Genomic DNA, 22,044 nt, shown 5'->3' on the forward strand with positions numbered 1-22,044 from the left:
TATATTTGACCTCATCTGAAAGGTCTGCTTCTGAACTATATTCTTCACTTGTTTTTATTGATTTTATATATTTCTTTAATAAAGATATTAGATAGAGACTGGCCTCTGTGTAAGGTTATTGGTGCTCTGCTGCCAGGGTTCTGACAGCCGGTGGCATATGCCGCTTGCTCTCCCTTTTCTGACAGAGCCCAGCTGGAATTACACATGCTTCATGTAATGGGCTCCACCCTGAAAGGAGAGAGCAGGTGGCATAGGACGGGCTGAGTAGCGCATCTGATGAGGTTGTATCTCTCTATAATGCGATCTTCCTTTTTTCCGACTGCCTTCATCTTGCCAAACATTATTGTTTTCAATCATGTTTTCTCATGTTATGTCCAAAGTATGACAATCAGTGTGATAATCTTACCTCCTAGGGAGAGCTCAGACTTGATTTCCTCTAGGACCCATTTATTTGTCTTTTTAGCAGTACACGGTTTTTATAGAAGTCTTCTCCAACACCTCATTTCAAATGAATTGATTTTCCTACTATCAGACTAACCTTCACAACCATACATAGACATTGACAATACAACAATTATAACTTTAGTATTCAATTATATATTTTTATACTTCAGGATCTTGTCTAGTTCTTTCATAGCAGCCTTTCCAAATCCTAATGTTCTGATTTCTTGACTGCAGCCTCCATTCTGATTAATTACTGAGCCGTGTGGAAAATCCTGAAGTATTTCAGTGTCTTCATCATTGAATTTAAAGTGATGTAAATTTTACGTGGTCACTGATTTTTCTCTCTTTGAACTTTTGTCTATGCTTATTGGAGAGTAAAACCGCTTCAAGTTAGTTTGAAACATGGGGTATCTACTTCTCTCCTTGTTGAGCTGAAATATTGTGGTTTAAATTTGAGACTTCAATAGTGCCCAAGGCTGAAATAGCACTTAGCATGTTTGAAACATTCCAAGTGAAGTATAACTAAAAGGAAGGTTTGATTCCTGAAATCCTGTCTCTGGAGCCCAAGGGTATATGCTGCTCCTGTGTAATTACTAAAAGTGTGCTTTGTAATTTGATTTTGGTGTAAAAGCTCTCTCATTTTGGGACAGAATTGATGGCAGTGGTAGTGAACTGTGTGAAGTTTGATTTGTTGGCAGGTGATTGATTTTGTGTCAGCATGAATCCACTCTAAATTCTGTTCTGTACTTTAAATGTGCTAGAGGTTCGACATCATGGATCACTTTAGTAATACTCTGAGTAAAACAACAAAAGATTTAGAATAATTTGAATTGGCACAAGCCATTTATAGAAAGCACTTAACTATTTCTGAAGAATTGCGTTGTCCATTGCCATTCTTGATCAACATTTGTTTCCTTTAAAGAGAAGAAAAGAAGCAAAGCTTGGTTCATTTTGGAGCTAGTCGGGAAGTGGAAAGGTTAATGTTGGAAGCTTTCCTGATTGTGATTACATAGATAATTAAACCAGTTTCTTTAATGGAAATTGTGATGACCCATGGGCCTTGTAGTCCTGCTCAGGACATTGTAATTCCTGATGAAGATGAAAACTTGGGTTTTTTACCTTCCCAGTCTGAACTGGATTCCTCTCAGCCAGATCTTTCCCAGGCAGATCTGGGAACCTTGCACCTGCAAGAAAGTTGTCTCCCAGAAGTATGTCAAACAAGCCCAGAGCCTACTTCTCCCGTATTCTTGCGCCGGGAGTTTTGTAAACAACAGAGAAGTTTGGATTCAGCTTCGCGCAGGAGTGCGAGGATTGCAGCTAAGAATGTGGCCAATTAAGACTGCTTCTCGTGAGAATCTTTGGGGAGTCTCACATCTGGTCTCTGAGTTAGCTTTCGGTTCTGATTCCCAGAGAACTGCTTCGGCGGGAAAGCTAGACTCTATTTAGGTGTTTTACCCGCGTAGTAACTTCGCGGAGTCAATTCGTCAGCCTACGGAGCAAGTTGTGTCTGGACAGCGCGCTCCGGTTCAAGCCTCGCTCCTGCTCAAGCCTTGCCTTGCTATCCAGCCTTCGCCTTGCTTCCCAGCCTTTGTTTATCTACGGACTTTGCCTTGTTTCCCAGGATCAATCCTTGCCTTGTTCCACGGATTTATCAAGTTATTCCACGGACCTTGTTCTTGTTCTTAGTTACCTTGTTCCACGTTCAAGCCTTGTTTTAAGTATCAAGTTACTTCCTAGCCTCGCTCAAGTTTCATGGACTAAAGGACCTTGTCATCTCCCCTCACTTTGCTTGGCAAAGTGAGTGTTTCGGTTATTGGATTACAACTTTGGACCTTAATATTTCTTATTGGACATTGCTTTTTTGGACTAATTCTGACCTTTCCTGAAAGGTCTAATTCCGAACTATTTTCTACACTTGTTTTTATTAACTTTATATATTCCTTCAATAAAGATATTAGATAGATTCTGGCCTCTGTGTATGGTTATTGGTGCTCTGTAGCCAGGGTCGTGACAGTTTGACTCCGCCACCCTAAGCACCAATTAACCTCGGCCAGAATGTCTACCGGAGTCGTACCTGGGCCGAGCGGCCAGCCGATTACCTACACCATCGACAAGGAAGAGGTGGACCGAATCCGCGATAAGCTCAATGCACAGGATGGAGAAATAAGGGGTTTGAAGGAACGCGGAGTTCGTCTTCCGGCCATGGCGTTGCCAACCAAGTTTACTGGAGAAGCTTCTAAGGTTCATGTCTTCCGTCGCCAATGTCAAGCTTATCTGGAGGCCCGTGCTGCCGAGTTTCCCCAAGAAGACATCAAAGTGGCATGGGTTTACAGTCTTCTAGACGGGCCAGCGGCCAGCTGGGCGACGGCACTGTTCGACCAAGCCTCTCCACACCTAAGATCAGCGCAACACTTCTTGGACCACCTCAAGGAGACTTGGGGAATCGAGGACAATTTGGAGGCAGCCGGTCACAAACTCCGTCGCCTTTTCCAAGGAGACAGACCTATGTCTCAGTATATAGCCGAGTTCCGAGTGCTGGCCCACAACACCGGCTGGAACGATGTAGCCCTCAGGGGACAATTCCGGGAGGGTCTCAACATTGAAATGCTGGAAGAAATCTCCAAGGTGGATCCTCCCCAGACCCTCGAGGCACTCATTGATCAATGTTTACGGGCTGAAGTCATGATTGCCAACAGAAAACAGTGGGTTCGAGGCCAGGGCAGTAGAGCCGGGGCAAAACCCCCCGCTCCCGCCAGCGTTCAGCCACGTCCGGTGTGGAGACCCCCACCGCCAACCCCATACCCCAGAGGAGGCGAGGAGGTGCCGATGCAGTTGGGCAATGTGCGTCCCAGACTAGATGCCGCCGAGAAGGCCCGTCGTCAACGCTTAAACCTCTGCTGGTACTGCGGGAACGGGGGCCACTTCGCCAGAGAGTGCCCAGCCAAAGGGAAGCCTGCCGCCCGTCTTGCGGCGGCGTCCTCCACGGAGACGAAGGCGTCTGAGCCGACTGGCACACAGCCGGCGGGGGAAGCCAACGACCGGGTGTAGAGAGGCTCGCCAACCCGGTCAAAAAATCCATCCAAGAGCCGCCAACCGGGGTCCTGTTCCTTCTCGTGGTCACATTATGGTCAGCAAAAAGGGGACCCGTCATGATCCACGCCATGATAGACTCTGGAGCTACCAACAATTTCATCGATAGAGAGTATGCCGACTCTCTGGGATTACAATATCATGATTTCAAGAATGCCCGTGTGGTGCAAGCCATAGACGGCCGTCCCCTCAAGACGGGCCCCGTAAGTCAGTGGTCGGAACCCACCAGGATGTGGATAAGGGAACATATGGAAGAGATTTCCTTCTTTGTTACCGAGGTCCCCCATTTCCCTGTGATTTTGGGAATTCCATGGCTGACTCTCCACGACCCTAACATTTCCTGGTCCAACAGAGAACTGCAGTTTGCTTCACCGTACTGCCAAAACCATTGCCTCGTAGCCAAGGTATGCCATGCCACAGACACCGAGCCCATCATCACCTTGCCAAAGAAGTACTCCGAGTATTGGGATGTATTCAATGAGAAAGAAGCCGAAAAATTACCCCCACATAGACCTTATGACTGTGCCATTGACTTGGTGGAGGGGGCCCCGATCCCGCGAGGGCATCTCTACTCCCTGACTGAACCAGAGCAAGAAGCTCTCAGGGAATTCCTAGAGACAAACCTTCGCAAGGGATTCATCAGACCCTCTCAATCCCCAGCCGCCTCCCCAGTGATGTTTGTGAAGAAGAAGTCAGGGGAACTACGCTTGGTGGTGGACTACAGAGCATTGAACAATATCACCAAGCGGAACAGCTATCCCCTGCCCTTAATCTCGGATCTACTGGATCGGCTTCGAGGAGCCAAGGTTTACACCAAGCTGGATCTTCGGGGGGCTTACAACTTAGTTCGCATCAGGGAAGGGGACGAGTGGAAGACCGCCTTCCAGACCAAATTCGGATTATTTGAGTCCCGAGTTATGAATTTCGGTTTATGCGGAGCCCCCGCAACGTTCCAGCATTTTGTCAATGACATTTTTCAGGACTATCTAGACAGGTTCTTGATAATCTACCTGGACGATTTTTTGGTGTTTTCCAGATCACAATCAGAACATGAGAACCACGTCAAAATGGTGTTACAACGATTGCGGGATCATGGACTTTATGCCAAGCTGGAAAAATGCGCTTTTGATCTACAAGAGGTAGATTTCCTTGGTTACCGCATCTCGCCTCTAGGGCTTTCCATGGATCCAGCCAAAGTTTCAGCAGTATTGGAATGGCGGGCGCCAACTAACAAGAAAGAGGTGCAGCGTTTCTTGGGGTTCGCGAACTACTACCGCAAGTTCATTCCAGATTTTGCCCGCTGGTCCGACCCCATCACTAGCTGCATCCGTGGAAAGCAGCCTTTCCGCTGGACTGATCAAGCAGAGAAAGGGTTCCAGCAACTAAAGAAACTATTCACCTCCCAGCCAATTCTACAACACCCAAATCCTGGAACCCCTTTTGTGGTGCAAGCGGACGCCTCTGATGTGGCAATTGGGGCTGTACTCTTACAACCGGTGGGAGATCACCTCCACCCCTGTGCCTTTTATTCTCGTCAACTAACCACACCAGAGAGGAATTACACCATTTGGGAAAAAGAACTACTGGCCATAAAGGCAGCCTTTGAAACTTGGAGACATTGGCTAGAAGGGGCCAAATTTCCCATTGAAGTCCACACTGATCATCGTAATCTAGAACATCTAAGAACTGCCCGCAAACTAAATCAGAGGCAGCAACGTTGGGCTTTATTCTTTGAACGTTTCAACTTTCAGATCCATTATGTGACCCCAGCCCAAACCAAGCAAGCAGACGCCCTGTCACGTAAACCGGAATACGCTGCAGGACGCAAGGAGACCTTTGAATCCCAACTGCTACAACCTGAGAACTTTGCCACGCTCACGGTGGGGAACACCAAATCCATTCCCATTGGTTCAACTTCCCCTACTCCAGGACCCATCTGTGCTCAAGAAATCAGGGCTAGTCAGCAAGCAGATGCCTGGGCGCAGGACCAACTTCGCCAAGGTCTGCATTTCCCCTTTTCGCTTAAAGATGGGCTGCTCTGCTATAGAAATCATGTTTATATCCCACCCGGACCGGGCAGGGAAAAAGCGCTTCGTCTGTGTCATGACTGCAAACCAGCAGGACACTTCGGACTATTTAAAACTATGCATTTGATCCTAAGGGATTTTTGGTGGCCCAAGATCCGCAAGGATGTGGAAAAATATGTCAACACCTGCCCAGTATGCCAGCGCTCCAAGATACGAAGGGAGAAGCCCTCAGGACTTTTACACCCCCTTCCTACCCCATCTCGCCCATGGGAAATAATTTCCGCGGATTTCATCACTGACCTACCACCTTCCTGTGGATTCACCACGATCTTAGTGGTGGTGGACCTATTCACCAAGTTAGCCCATTTCATTCCCTGCGAAGGCCTCCCCACGGCCAAGGAAACTGCGGATCTATTTCTTCAACATGTTTTCAGACTACATGGATTGCCCAAGAGTTTAGTCACAGACCGTGGATCTCAATTCACCTCTCGTTTTTGGAAGGCACTACAAAAACTATTGGGCATAGACTCTCGCTTATCTTCAGCTCATCATCCCCAAACAGATGGGCAAACGGAGCGCACCAATGCCACTTTGGAGCAGTATCTTCGCTGTTATGTAAACTATCAACAGGACAATTGGGCTTCTCTGTTACCACTGTCTGAGTTTGCCTACAACAATGGAGTTCAAGCTTCTACAAAAGAAACGCCGTTCTTTGCAAACTACGGCTTCCATCCACGTTTCTTCCCCCCTGTCATTGAAACTTCAGAGGTTCCCGCAGCAGAGGATTGGCTGCAGGAACTCACAGCGGTGCAACAACTTTTGCTCCAGCAACTGGACCAAGCCAAGGAGGACTATAAACGCCACGCTGACAAACATCGCCAGCCGGGCCCCGAAATCAAGGTAGGAGATCGGGTTTTCCTGTCCACTCGCTTTCTGCCCTCCCACCGCCCTTGCCGGAAGTTAGATGCCCGTTTCATTGGTCCCTATCCAGTGGTGGCGCAATTAAACCCCGTGACTTTCAAACTCCAACTTCCGCGTTCAATGCGCATTCACCCCGTGTTTCACCGTTCCCTGCTCCTTCCGGCGGATGGTGTGCGACCTGATACAGACCAACCGGCCCCCCCTCCTGTTTTGATGAATGGGGAGGAGGAGTTCGAGGTTGAGGACATTTTGGATTCTCGCTTTCACCGCCGCCGCCTACAATATCTCATTGACTGGGTGGGTTTTGGCCCTGAGGAACGCTCTTGGGAAGACGCCTCCACAGTCCATGCTCCTGATCTAACCCGTCGCTTTCATCAGACCTATCCCACCAAACCACGACCTCGCGCCTCGGGGAGAGGGCCCCAGTTTGGGAGGGGCCTTGAGGAGGGGGATAGTGTGATGACCCATGGGCCTTGTAGTCCTGCTCAGGACATTGTAATTCCTGATGAAGATGAAAACTTGGGTTTTTTACCTTCCCAGTCTGAACTGGATTCCTCTCAGCCAGATCTTTCCCAGGCAGATCTGGGAACCTTGCACCTGCAAGAAAGTTGTCTCCCAGAAGTATGTCAAACAAGCCCAGAGCCTACTTCTCCCGTATTCTTGCGCCGGGAGTTTTGTAAACAACAGAGAAGTTTGGATTCAGCTTCGCGCAGGAGTGCGAGGATTGCAGCTAAGAATGTGGCCAATTAAGACTGCTTCTCGTGAGAATCTTTGGGGAGTCTCACATCTGGTCTCTGAGTTAGCTTTCGGTTCTGATTCCCAGAGAACTGCTTCGGCGGGAAAGCTAGACTCTATTTAGGTGTTTTACCCGCGTAGTAACTTCGCGGAGTCAATTCGTCAGCCTACGGAGCAAGTTGTGTCTGGACAGCGCGCTCCGGTTCAAGCCTCGCTCCTGCTCAAGCCTTGCCTTGCTATCCAGCCTTCGCCTTGCTTCCCAGCCTTTGTTTATCTACGGACTTTGCCTTGTTTCCCAGGATCAATCCTTGCCTTGTTCCACGGATTTATCAAGTTATTCCACGGACCTTGTTCTTGTTCTTAGTTACCTTGTTCCACGTTCAAGCCTTGTTTTAAGTATCAAGTTACTTCCTAGCCTCGCTCAAGTTTCATGGACTAAAGGACCTTGTCATCTCCCCTCACTTTGCTTGGCAAAGTGAGTGTTTCGGTTATTGGATTACAACTTTGGACCTTAATATTTCTTATTGGACATTGCTTTTTTGGACTAATTCTGACCTTTCCTGAAAGGTCTAATTCCGAACTATTTTCTACACTTGTTTTTATTAACTTTATATATTCCTTCAATAAAGATATTAGATAGATTCTGGCCTCTGTGTATGGTTATTGGTGCTCTGTAGCCAGGGTCGTGACAGAAATATTGGAAGACAAAGGACATTAAAATACAACCTGAGAGGTCATCCAAGTAGCTAGCATTTATGTTATTTTTGTCATCATACTTATTGAATTGAATTTAAGAGATTCTAGTTGAGTGGTGGTTAATCCTTTTTGGAGCATTGTTCATTTTACGAATCTAATGAAAGTTTCTGACAACTTCATCATCTATACACATAATAAAAGTGAAATTCTGTATGTGTGTATATGGCGGAGGTGTCCACTTACATAGACAACCTCCTGCCTTCACAAACAGCTGCAGTTCCCAGCACTAAGGAGACACCAATAGCCCTCCCTCCACTGACATGCAGGTTATAGCGAACACCATGAACATGTAGCCCAAACCCTGCCAATGTCCTCCCCAAACACTATGGCCCACCACCCAAGGAATGCTTTCATTTGGGGACCATTTCAACCTCGATTTGATGTATTTCCTCCAGCATAAGCAGGCATCCCAGGGTTCCTTTCTCTCTCAAATGTTGTGGAATTTGCATGATCACGCCCAATGCCTCTCCCTTAAAACTTTCTTACCCTTCCCTTGGCACACAGCAAACAGAGGAATTGATCAGCAACTGAACAGACTGGAGGGGTTTTGGGGACTGACTGAACAGGATGGAAGTTGTAGTTCACCCTGCATCAAGGCAGAGCACTGTGACCCCCACCAACAATGGATCTGGACCACATTTGGCACACAGAGCCCCCATGACCAATAGAACATTCTGGAGGGATTTAGGGGGAATTCACCTAGATTTATAGCCGTTGTAGGTACTGGGATTTATAGTTCACCAGCAATCAAACAGCACTCCAGATCCCACCAACAATAGACCTGGAAATCACTTGGCACTTAGAATCCTCATGACCAGCAAAAAATACTGGAGATCTTTGGAGAGATTTATAGGAATTGTATTTCACCTAGAACACACTATGAACCCAAACAATGATGTATCTGGATCAAACTTGGCATGCATACTCGATATGCCCAAATTTGAATATTGGTGGGTTTTGAGGGGAATTGGCCTGTACATTTTGTAGTTGTAGGTACTAGGATGCATAGTTCACCTGTAATCAATGAACACTCTGGACTCCACCGACGATGGTCCTGGACCTCACTTAGCACACAGAACCCCCCCGATCAACAAACAATCCTGGAGGTCTTTGGGGAAAATTCACATTGATTTATATGAATTATAGTTCCCCTACACCCAGAGAGCACTGTGAATGCAAACAACAATGGATCTGCACCAAATTTGGTACTCATACCCAATATTCGCAAATTTGAATACTGGTGGATTTGGGGTGGAATTGGCCTTGACATTTGTTAGTTGTAGGTACTGGGATTTATAGTTCACTTGCAATAAAAGAGCACTCCAAACCCCACCAATGATGGACTGGACCAAACTTGGCTTCATGGCCAACTGAACATATTGCTGTGGTTTGGGGGAACTGACCTTTATTTTGAGAGTTGTAGTTCACCTGCATACAGAGAGCACTGAACCCGGCCAATGACTGATCTGGACCAAACTTGGCACACAGACTCAATATGGTCAACTTTGAATACTGGCAAGGTTCGTGGAGGATTGACCCACATTTCTGGGAATTGTAGTTCACCCACACCAGACTGAGAATACCTAACATCCAAAAACAAACAATGCATTTTTCAAATAACCCAGGCATTGCCTGGTCCCCAAGCTAGTAAAAATATAAAAAAACAAGTGCACAGATTTTGAATACAGCATATTTATATTGGATATAATTTATTCATGTAGAAGATGGGATGAGTTTGTTTTCTGCTGCTCCAGAAACTGGAACACAAACCAAAGGTTTCCAATTGCAAAGCAGATTCCATCTAAAGATTAAGTTTAGATGTTTCCATCTAAACATTGACTGTAAGAAGCTGTTTGAGAGTGAAATAGACTGCCTTGGAGGTTGGTGGACTCTCCCTCTTTGAAGATCATTAAACAGATGCATTTTCTCAGAGTATTTTAGTTGTATATCAGTATAGTAAAACTGGAATAAAAAGGGAAAATAATTCTCTGTATACAGTTCATTAGACCTTTAGAGACTTTCTATGGGCCCGAGATTAAAAGACTGCTGCAGCTGTTTAAAACAATCTCCTAAAATGTGGGGTTGATGAGAAAACTGAACATTTATTTTCTGCTGGGTTTCCTGATTAACTTTTTTCACTCTTTTAATACACTCCTATCCTGTGGTTTGTGTTTTCAGAAATAAGTCACGGGGAGTTCAGCCAGTCTTTCCCATGCAGAAGATGGCAGGCTTAGTCTGTAGTGAATTAGTTCGCGATCTCTTCTTTTAGTTCACAGGATTGATTGAAGGGGAATGGTAAACTGAGGCTAAACTTTGTTGACTTGTAAAATCGTTTAAAGCTCTGTTGACTACATCTCAATTCAGTATGTCATAAATCTAGTACTTGACAACAGCTCTCATCCATATGAGAACTGTCCAAAGTAGTTTGGGTTGTTTTAAGGGATTTTAAAAATATATATCTTCTATTCCAGGAGGACTGTTCCATATGGGCTGGCTAATTACAGAGGAAGTTTCAGAGGCAAAAGGTCTACAGAGCAGCATCGCAAGAGCTTGCAGTCATCAAAATGGCCTTCGCTGCGCTGCTCCTGTGCAGATAGATGTGACAAGTCATGCATGAATTTTTGCACGAGGACCCAGGCTGGCCAATGGTAAGAGAAGTGTATTATATCTGTAACTGAGAATGGTGTGCACCAGCCTTCTTTCTTGGCACCTTCCAAATATGCCAGATCGCAACTTACATAAGTGTTCCTTGAAGAGATGAAAATATTAGAATAAAAAACAAAATTAGAGGGCATGCATTCTAAACTAAATGTAGCTAAATATTGTGGATAGAGGAATGATATAATGGCTCATACCAGTTAAGCATCCCTTATCTGAAATGCTTGGGAGCAGAAGGATTCAGTATTTCAGATTTATACAGATTTAGAATATTTGCATATACATAATAAAATATCTTGGAGATGGGACCCAAGTCTAAACACAACTTTTATTTCTCTTTCATATACACATATACATAGACTGAAGGTAATTTTGTGTCTAATATTTTTATATTATTGCATGCAAAGAAAGTTTGTGTACATTGAGCCATCCTGAAACAAAGGTTTCACTTTGTCAGCCACTCACATGGAAATTTATCATTTTGGAGTAAGAGATACTCAACCTGTCTAAAGATGTTTTGGCTTCTGCTGCTCAAAAAAAAAAAAAACCCTCACAAAATTGTACCCCTTTTGTTGTATTTTCTGGTGTATAAGACTACTTTTTAACCCAGGAAAGTCTTCTCAAAAGTCAGGAGTTGTCTTATATGCCGGTATCATCTTATAGGGAAGGTGCTAAAACTTCCTAGCCGGACTGGAGAATCTGCGGTCGCCGCATATGGTGGGGGGAGCTCAAAACATCCACGGCCGTATTCCCGTCATATGTGGTGACCGTATGAAAGCAGCAAGGGCGGCACTGTACAAGTATGGTAGAAGAAAATCCACTCATAAGGATTTGTGGAAAGAAGTGACATAACGTGGTCCCGATGACGAGGTGAGGGAGTGCCTCACTGGGAAGGTGTAAGTGAAGGGCGGAGCAAGCTGCAGGCGTCCGGAACGCCCGGGGTATGGAAAAAAGAGATAAGAGCCCAGAAAAACATGCCTCTTTCACCCGTCTGGCCTGCCCTTGTATCCTATTAACCTACTTTCTTCTCTGCCTCTCAGATCTCGCTTCTGAGGACTGCAGCGAAGAAGCATAGATAGGTGAAAGAGGTGCTACCACTCTGATAGTCTTTTTAACTTGGTGTACGTTGGAAGAGGGATAGTCTTATATGGCTAATATATCCCAAACTCTATATTTTAACTGGAAAAGTTGGGGGTTGTCTTATATGCCCAGTTGTCTTATACGCCAGAAAATACAGTATATACAGATTGTTTTTTTGTTTTTGTTTTTTTCAAAGACAGAGGTTGAAATGCCTTACCAAGTATTTCAGTTTTGTTAATCAGTATTATAACTATTTTGGTCAAGATTTTGCATGGCCAGTGATAGCTACAGTGCTGGAATCCTAGAGCTGTAACTATTTTTGTCATGTCACCCTCAATAAAACCTACCTTTTATGTCATTTCCCAACAATGGGGTGCTGAGAAATGATGGCCACATACTAATGTGAATCCCAGAAATTATGAGATTGTGAAATCCAACTTTGTTGTTGAGTGCCGTTAAGTCATTTCTGAAGCAATCTTGGGGTTTCTGGAGCCGAGAGTATGATTCTCCCAAGGTCAACCAGTGAGTTTCAATGAAAGAGTAGGGAATTAAACCCCGGTCTCTAGAGTTGTAGTCCAAAGCTCAAACCAATTCACCAAGATTACAGTCATGCAAATACTGAACAGGATGCCAGCCAAATATTCTTAAGTGATGCACTGTTGTTGTCAGAGATCAACAACAACATTGTCTAAAGTGATGTTTGGTGCCTTAGAAAGCTTCTGTCTGTCTGATCTAATTCAAATTAAGGAAAAAAATGTTCTATTTCCTTCCACAGTAGTAAAGAACAACTGGGCAGCACAGGAGAAACAGAACCCCCTGGAGAAATGGAGCATGTTCTCACTTAGTAGCTCAGGATAATTTGGTAGCTCCTAAGGAAAGAGGTATGTCTGTATTTTAATTATAGATGCATGTAGAGGAAACATTTGGAGGAAAGAAACAGTGTTTTAGTTCATTTCGAGTCAATTATTTTCAGGGCTTTTTTAAAAAAAAGGAAGACTAGAAGCATGTAGCAAACAAGTTTTTACCTGATCGTGTGCAATTTAAAGGAGTTTCTAATCCCACCTGCTCATTTGGCCAAAATAGAATAGAATTTGCCTTGAGGTAGGAGTGATATCTATCTTTGCCTTAATTCAGAAAATTTCATTCTAATGGTGTTGTAAAGTAAACTAAACATAAAAGAATTTGATTACTATGGGATAATTTTAAAAATTGAGCATTAGATGGGCTTCCAGGTGGTAAATTCGCTTCATATACATTGATCTATAAAGGCATAGACTAAAATGTTAGAAGATGTGTGCAGACCGTAACAACTCCAAGAACATTGCTTTGTAGTTCCTCTCCTAAGCAATTGCCAAGCTCTGCAGAGCTGCTTGTATGACTACTTCACAACCATTTTGAAGGCAGGAGGTGGCTGTTGGGTGGGAGAAGGTGGTTATTGGCCACTCCCAATATCCCACAGATTGCTAGACAGTGAATCAGAAGAATGATGATTATGCATTCCTCAGTCTCTCTCTCTAGCAAATTTCAGGGGAGATACTCCTTATCTGATTCAGGGAAAGGTAATCTAATGCCCTTGAGTGCCCCAAATATTTGGCCCTTGATTATGCTGTCTTATGTTGATGAGCTTTATAGTCCTAAATACCTGAAAGGCACCAGTTTTCCTAACCCTAACCTCTATACCACACTGTCACTCTGTTTTTGTTGACTGAATTGACAAAATCATACAATCACAGAATCCTAATTTGGAAGAGACCCCAAGGACCATCCAACCCCCTGCCATATAGGAATACACTTTCATTACTATCTACCCACTCAAACTTAAATGTGTTTCTTCTTTCAAAGGTACCAAGTTAAGAAGCTATTACCTAAGATATGAAGCTCATCCAAGGTGGATAAATGTGCCCAGATTCTCAAATGGATTATCTAGCAGTAGGTCCTACCTTTTCTGGAACTGATGCCATCCTGAAGGCGGAAATTTCTCCTCTCTGGAGAACCTTGTACTTTCCTGCAGTGTTCTGGTATGTCATAACAGAACGTGGCGACTTCCATCCATTTTGGAAAGAAACCGTTTTGCCATTTTCAAAGTCCAAATAGCAGTCACTACCAGCAAGTTCAAGGGATAAACTTTCTTACTTGATCAACGCATGGGACAAGTGAGGGAAATATTGTTTAACCGGCTTGTTTTTTTAAATAATAATAACTTTATTTTTTTATATCCTGCCTCCATCTCCCCGAAGGGACTCAGGACGGCTGACATGGGGACAAACCCAATCCAGCAAAGATTAAAACCAAACACAGATTAAAACCTATCTAAATAAAATCAATGACATTACAAGAAGACAATAACAGCAAAACATAAATATCCCTGGTGCTTCACTGATTGGATGCTAACCTGTATTTGAGGCATGGGCAAACTCAATTTTCTTAATTTTCCAGTTTTCTGCAGACAGTTGTGATTGGTACTTTAGAAAAAAAATTACTTTTGTTTGATGATGTCACTTTTATATTTAAAAAACCCTTTCTCCCTAATGTTATTCAAACCTGTCTTCATATTGTAATTTCAGCGGCAAAACATGACAATATCTATGCAGATTAAATATGAATGGCTAATATTACTATCATTATAATATATAGCAAGCTAACAGTATACTGTGAGTATTTCATAGATTGTCGGGTTTTACGTGCCAACTATCTCTGCACTGAAATTGGCTTTTGAAAGAGAGATAAGAATAGCAGCTAAGAGACATAGTGCTGGTGACTTGTTCTTGCCAGCCAACAAAATTGAAAACTTCTTTAAGAAGAAACTGTAAAATCTCAAAAATACGTGAGTTACAGACACTGAAAGGCTTGTGTTAGTGGTTAATTATGAATTGTATAAGATGGATGATTGGAAAGACTTGGGAGGGAGCAGTTATTTGCAATTATGGAAAGTGACTCTGAAGATCGCAAAATACAGAACGACTGGATATGTTTCAACACAACTGAGGACCATATGAATGAGTTGGGGGCAGGTTTGGCTTAAGAAGAATTTTAGAAGAACATTCTCCCTGTGTTTGCTAATCAAACAGGGAAAAAAAACCAGGGGAACCATTTATTGATGCTTGGAAGCCTTTCAAAGGATGCTTTGGTAAAAACTGTGGGGTTTTTTTCAATAAAAGCTTTATATTTTACTGGGATACAAGTTTGAAGACAGCAGTTAAGGCTGTAAGCCGAGTACCTTAGCTCTGCAAATGAGCAACCCACAAAACCAGCCAAATAAAATTTGCAAAGAGGTAAAGGACAATGTCTTAAGCAAGAAAGGAAGAGAACTTTTGTCAGACAAATTATAAATATATATATAAATATATAAAATATATAAATATATTACATAAATAAATTATTCAACCTATCAAAGTGAAATGTCTCTCCAGTATCACATTTTGTTACTTTTCTATAATTTATTGCATTTTATGGAAATGTGGATTACTTCTTGTATTGAAAAAATATGGTTCTTGTTTACTTTGCATATTTCTTTTAATTGAGTGGGTTGAGAAGATCAGAATTTTCTTAAAGGAAATAATCTTTTCTGTTGATCCTGATTTTTATTTTAATCGCAATAGGTATGTGCAATTTGTGAGTGATTCTTTTCAAAGCAAGTCTTGCTGCTCAAACTAAGGCTCCAATCCAGCTGTATGTTTGTCTGTTGTCCACATGTAAGAAAAAGAAGCCATAGATCTCTGTGGGTGTTTATTGTGGACTCCATTATATGTTCCTTGTACAAATTCCAGAGAATCAAAAAATGAAACCACCCAGTACTATTCTTGTGTCAAGCACATTCTTCATCTAACTTGTAATTAATTATTTTGTGGTAGAAACTGAATCCATATACATTCAGTACCCAGTAGCCCATAGTACTACATGACAAAGTTGTTATAGGGTCACTTTATCGGTTGGAGTGGGAATGCACTGAGGATCAGCAAGCCATTTTCAGCTTCTCCTGAACATTGGAAGATGGCATCTAGAAGTTACATTTCTCGTCATAGTCCTCAACAAGAAGTCGTTTGCATTGAGCTTTGGATAGATTTATCTGCATTTATATATTTATCTCTTTCTATGTAGTACTGACCAAAACACACCAACTAGAGCAGAGGTAGGCAATATTGTTTCAACCAGGGTTCCCCAAGTTTCAAAAATATTTGTTCCCCCCCCCCCCCCCCACACACACCCACTGAATGTATTCCAGTGATATTGGAGCATTTTTTGCTACATTTCTGCTCCCCAAGGCAATTTTAGGCCAACAAAAGGCCAAGAAGGAAGGGAAGAAAAGAAGAACGGGAAGAAGGAGAAGGAGGGGGAGAAGAAGAAGGACTGCAGAAGATTTCAGGGCCACTCCCTGTTCTTACAAAAAGGACTGTTCTGGTCTAAAATGGCTGTGGGGAGGAATGTGGTTAAAATGTTCCCACACTGCCTAGAATAGATATGGGACACAAGAGGGAAAATGGGATTGTTTTTATGATGTGGAGCCATTCCAGGTCTCCTGGAGGGCCAGTATAGCCCCCAATCCTTGACAGTTGCTCATCCCTAAACTATATATTGGGCTGGAGGGAAAATGCAATTAAAAATAAAGTTTGGGGTTTTCTTGGGAGACCAGATGGCCATAAAATATAAAATCCTTACTTTGCCATGAGGATAGCTGATGTAGGTCAGGTTGTTCTAAATGGAAACTAAGGAGGGTCAGCCTCAGTTAAAACTTGGGTGGGAAACTATCTACAAATACTACTGTAGCATAATAATAATAATAATAATAATAATAATAATAATAATAATAATAGTAATAATAATAATAATAGTAATAATAATAATAATAAATATAGTTTTATTTCTTACTCGCCTCTCCTAGTTGTTTGAGACAGGTTACAGCATCGGTAAAAACACATAATCATCTAAAAACATTCTATTAAATACATATATTAGAACATATTTCTACAAGATACATATTAAAATACACAGAACAAACATTAAACATAAGATGTAAGTTTAAAATTCGTGATTAAAACGGGATGGGTAGGTCTTCCGGAAGAAATAGGTCTTCAAATGAGTTTGACATTCCGACAGCTCATTTAGTTGTCGTAACTCTTCCGGCAGGTAGTTCTATAGTCTTGGGGAAGTCGATGAAAAGGTCCTCTGGGTGACAGTTACCAGTCGGGTTCTGGTGGGCTGGAGTAGCTGCCTCAGAGGACTATATTCCAGAGAAAGAAATGGACAAAACCACTTTTGAGTATTCCTTGCCTTTAAAAATCCTATGCAACGAGGCCAACATATGCACATATACCAGTGTTATTTAATTTTTTTCACATATTTTTGTTTACTGATGAAATTTTCAAAGTGGCAGCCCAAAATTTCACTATGCATGAAATTTTCAGGATATAATGCTGAATTGTAGAAACTTTGGTCCGGAGTTCTGCGCCAAAAGTCCCTTACCATCGCCTGCAATGGCTGGAACATTTGGGAGGTGAGATCCAAAACATCTGGAGGGCCAAATGTTCTCCAGACCTGCTGTAATGGAATCTTTCTTATCACGGAATCAAGGAATGGCATTCATGTGTGTATCACTAGTTTATTGCTGATATATGACAAGAGTATCAACTTTGCCAAGATGCTACACAATCCCAGATGTCTAACAACTAAAGAAAATACTTTCTGTAACCCAGGTGCTTATAGTTGAAACAAAAATTCAGTCACATGAAATAAAGCAATGTGTAAACCTAACCCAACAATTTAGTCATGCATTTGGCCATAGTCAGTTGTGACCATTTTGTTTTATGTAAGGGCAGCTATGTCAACCCCCTGCAGATAAAACAGATTTATGGCACCTGAAAGAAAGAAATAAAAGAAGAAAGAAATTTTTATGATGCCAACAGATATTTAATGTGTTATTGGAAAAACCCTGACAGGGTTTCCATAGATTGGAATTGACCTGAAGGTGTATAATAACAACAGCTGTAGTCCATGGGTCTCTCTTGGGGTGTGTGTTGCGTGCACATCTTCTGCTTTTTAAATCAAGGAGAGAACTGTTTTTACCTCAAGGGCTGTATCAATTTTGGAATAATTCCTGGGGCAACATTCTTGTCCTGGGTGGGACCAAAGGCAAAGGATGGGACCGACATTCCAGTGGTAGGTGGGACCAAAAATACAGCGGATTTCAGTTTGAAGTTTCTGCTGCCAATCACTAAGTCTCACGAGATGCATTTTAATCTTTTAAAGTGAGATGAAAGTTTACAAAACATGGGAAACCACCATACAATATGATAATGGAAAAGGAGGTAAGGCCATGTGGAGAACAATACTAGAATCTAAATGGATGGGATTCAACTCTAGGGCTGAAGGTTTCCTATCTATTCCACACATTTGTCTGTTAACATCGTGAAAACTGATCTGCTGTGGATGTAACCAGACCTAGAACTTCAAAGACATGTTCTAATCTGTGGAGTAGCAGAAAACAGTCCCCTGCAATGTGACATCCTTTCAGATATTTAGACATGTTTGTTTATCATGTCCCCTCTCTGACTTCTTTTCTCCAAGCTAAACCGACCCAGCTCCCTAAACTGTTCTCATGAGGCTTGGTTTCCAAATCTTTTATCATTTTGGTCACCCTTTTCTCGACATTTTCCAACTTGTCAATATCCTTCTTGAATTGTGGTGTTCAGAACTGGACACAGTGTTATTCCAGGTGAGGTCTAACCAAAGCAAAATAGATTGGTACAATGACTTCCCTCGATCTTGGCACTATACTCCTATAGATACAGCCTTGAGACACATTGGCTTTTTTAACCTGTTCCATCATGCTGTTGGCTTGTGGTCTACAAAAACTCTTGGGTCCCTTTCACATTCTGGCAGAATCAGTGGGATTCACAGGGACTAAACCATTGCATCCTAGCAATATATATCAGGAAATAAAATGCTGCATTAGAAAATCATTCTGCTGTCAAGAATATGAACGGGCTCCCATTCTATCCATTCTTATGTCTATTTGTTTGATTTTCACAGTAGGTAAAGGTAAAGGTTTTCCCCTGACATTAAGTCAAGTTGTGCCCGACTCTGGGGGGTTGGTGCTCATCTCCATTTCTAAGCCGAAGAGCCGGTGTTGTCTGTAGACACCTCCAATGTCATGTGGCTGGCATGACTGCATGGAGCACCGTTACCTTCCTGCCAAAGCTGTACCTATTGATCTACTTACATTTGCATGTTTTCGAACTGCTAGATTGGCAGAAGCTGGGGCTAACAGCGGGTGCTCACTCCACTCCCTGGATTCGAACCTGCGACCTTTTGGTCCGCAAGTTCAGCAGCTCAGCGCTTTATCATGCTGTACCACTGGGGCTAACACAGTAGGTGGGCTATTTTTGCTCTTCTCCATTTCTCAATAGTGGCATGTTGGTGCCAGAAAGATCTATATATTTACAATAAATTAAAGCAGAGTTGCTGATAATGTCAACTGCTAGCCAAGGGGAATCTTGTTTCTTCCTTCAGCTCAAGCTCAATATTTTTCCTTCTTAAGAGTTCAACCAGGCTAGGAATGGAGGGGGGAGAATCATTTGTTTTGAAGGGCAGTCACTGAGCTATTAAAGTATCCCCATGTCTCTTGTACTGTTCGTTTCTCCAGTATATAATATAGAAGAAAAATATGCCACAGCCATGTTTCAGGAGGAAAAGATGGTAATTCATTGAAAGAGATTCCTGTTAAATGAGATCAGTGTGAAATGGGAATATAAGTGTTCACATTTTCATTCTTACACATAAAAAGAGCAGCTCCACAAGCTTGCTGTCCTTTAAACAAAGCTAAAAGTGCTTCCTGAGTTTTTAAACAAAATACTTTTTGTTTCAGAAATTTCACAGAGAAGTGTTTTTTTTTTGCACAACATACTTTTTTTTTTGCTATTTATGTTGCTGACACAAAAACATTGGTCTTTCCCCTTTTTCATTGATTGACATATTATCCCAACTTATCCCAAATAAGATTCAAGGAAGTATAATAATAAAAAACCCTATTAATCCAGAAACATGTTTTCTCAATCTGTGTTCTATGTAAAACATACAAATTAATAGTTTAAAAACATTGTTAAAGCTTTAAAGAAATACAATATCTCCTTATTAAAAGCTGCGTCTCCCGCAACAAATTAAAAACCAGATGCCTGCCTGACTCAAAAAAGGGAACAGGATGGGGCCCAAGCACACTTCCTGGGGAAGGAGACCCACAATTTTGGAGCAAGAAGCCTCTGTCCCGTGCCACCACCACATGTGCCTTCAATGGCAGTCGGACTGAGGGAAAGCCCTTCCCAGCAGATCCTCTTCTGTGAGGTCAAAAATCTTGTAAAGCTCAACCCTTTCCCCTCACATGGTATTGTGCTAAGGTAGAGCCAGAGCAGGTCTTGATTTTTTAAAAAATTAACATGGTATAAGACATCACTTGTCACCCTGTTCTCTCAGAGCTTAGTTGTAATCATCGTAGGAGCTGGAGAGAATATGTATTTTCTGAGCAACTACTGTGAGTTATTCTTGTAATCCAAAGTATTTTGAGTTGGCTTTGTTTTTGACTGCTCATTGCAATTAAAGAATATTTTGATATTTTGGAATTTAATTTATCTATTTTTTAATGAACAACTACTTTTTACGGTGGCGAAGTGTGTTAAAGCACTGAGCTGCTGAACTTGCAGACCGAAAGGTCCCAGGTTCAAACCCTGGGAGCGGCGTGAGCGCCCGCTGTTAGCTCCAGCTTCTGCCAACCTAGCAGTTTGAAAACATGCCAATGTGAGTAGATCAATAGGTACCGCTCCGGCGGGAAGGTAACGGCGCTCCATGCAGTCATGCCGGCCACATGACCTTGGAGGTGTCTACGGACAACGCCGGCTCTTCGGCTTAGAAATGGAGATGAGCACCAACCCCCAGAATCAGACGTGACTGGACTTAATGTCAGGGGAAACCTTTACCTTTACTTTTTTTAAATGATAGATTAACACAGCTATTTGCATTTTTGGTTTGTCCTTATGTGTAAGCTTTACAGATGTCATGAAAAGTGCATGATGAGGAATTTCCCAGTGCAGCATTGATGGGATATCTCAAAAACACCTTGTGGAATATGAGAATATTTTTATACAGTAAACTCTCATTTTCTGGTTACTTTAAAGCTACTATTAAAAACAAGCCTAATTAATACTATACCCCATGCTACACCATACCATGACTTGATATGGATATGTTTTGTAATGAGGTGGCACACAGCAACATTAAAACAAGAGATAAAACTCTGGATTCTGTACTCAAACAGACTTGAGCCTCAACTGTCTTTTAACTCCTAACACTGGCTTCTGTACTCAAAGACATACTCAGAGTTTAAGTACAAGTTAAAATCCACTGATAAAATGCAGATTAAAATTCAAAACTTAAAACTGACATGGTAGACCTGCCAGAAGAGATGGGTTTTCAATTGTGCCTTAAATTCTGACAACTGATGTAGCTGTTGAATCTCTTCCAGCAGGTCATTCCAGAGTCTTCTTGGGCGATTGATGGAAAGGTCCTCTGAGTGCTGGTCACCACTTGGGTTCTGTAAGGATGGAGTAGCTGCCCCACAGAAGACCTAAGTGTCCAAAGGGGTGGATTGTGCAGGAGAAGGAGATCCAGTAGGTAACCTGGACCCAAACCATGTGGGGCTTTAAAGGTCAAAAACCAACACTTTGTGCTTTGCCTGGAAACTAACTGGCAACCAGTGGAGTGACTTTAGTATGGGTGTAATATGCTCACTCCTGAATGTTCCTGTCTTATCAGTCTGGCTGCTGTGTTTTGACCTAATTGGAACTTCCAATCTTGGTACCGAGGTGGCGCCATGTACAACACATTGCAGAAGTCCAACCTTGAGGTTACCAGCGCGTGCACTACCACATTTAAGTCCTTGGATTCTAGGAATGGGTGCAACTGACATATCATCCAAAGCTTAATTCTTAAATAATTAAATGCAAAATGAAGACAATATAGACAGCTGAAGGTAGGACAGTTTTACTGTGTTATAAAAACAGTTTTGTGAATGCAGTATGCAGTTTTACTTATTTTTTTTCCAGTTGTTGGAGAGTTCCAGTTGCTTGAGTTCTGGTTAACTGAAAGACTGCTGAATTTCTATGATATTGTTTCCATTACTACTATGAAGGTAACAATATGAGAGTCTGTGGTTTACATTTGAAAGGATGAACAGGCAAGTGATGTAGTAATGTAGGAAGGGATGTTTTGATAGGAAATAGATATTTGGAAAGGCAGAAGTTCTCCCGTATGTGTTTGGAGCTTGATTCTGTTCTCTTTTCTTAAGTGT

General features: G+C 42.4%; 1 protein-coding gene across 1 annotated transcript in view; it reads left to right on the forward strand.

Annotated features, from left to right (window-relative positions):
* The window catches only part of edn3 (endothelin 3), an 83,498-nt gene extending 68,388 nt beyond the window's left edge, over positions 1–15,110 (forward strand). The window contains exons 3-5 of the mRNA XM_062978993.1: positions 10,445–10,621; positions 12,487–12,592; positions 13,554–15,110. Of these exons, the coding sequence (XP_062835063.1) occupies positions 10,445–10,621; positions 12,487–12,556 (247 nt within the window). The 3' untranslated portion in view covers positions 12,557–12,592; positions 13,554–15,110. The remainder of the gene's footprint in view (positions 1–10,444; positions 10,622–12,486; positions 12,593–13,553) is intronic.
* The last annotated feature ends 6,934 nt before the right edge of the window (positions 15,111–22,044 follow it).

Source organism: Anolis carolinensis, chromosome 4, assembly GCF_035594765.1.
Source record: "Anolis carolinensis isolate JA03-04 chromosome 4, rAnoCar3.1.pri, whole genome shotgun sequence".
NCBI lineage: Eukaryota > Metazoa > Chordata > Lepidosauria > Squamata > Dactyloidae > Anolis > Anolis carolinensis.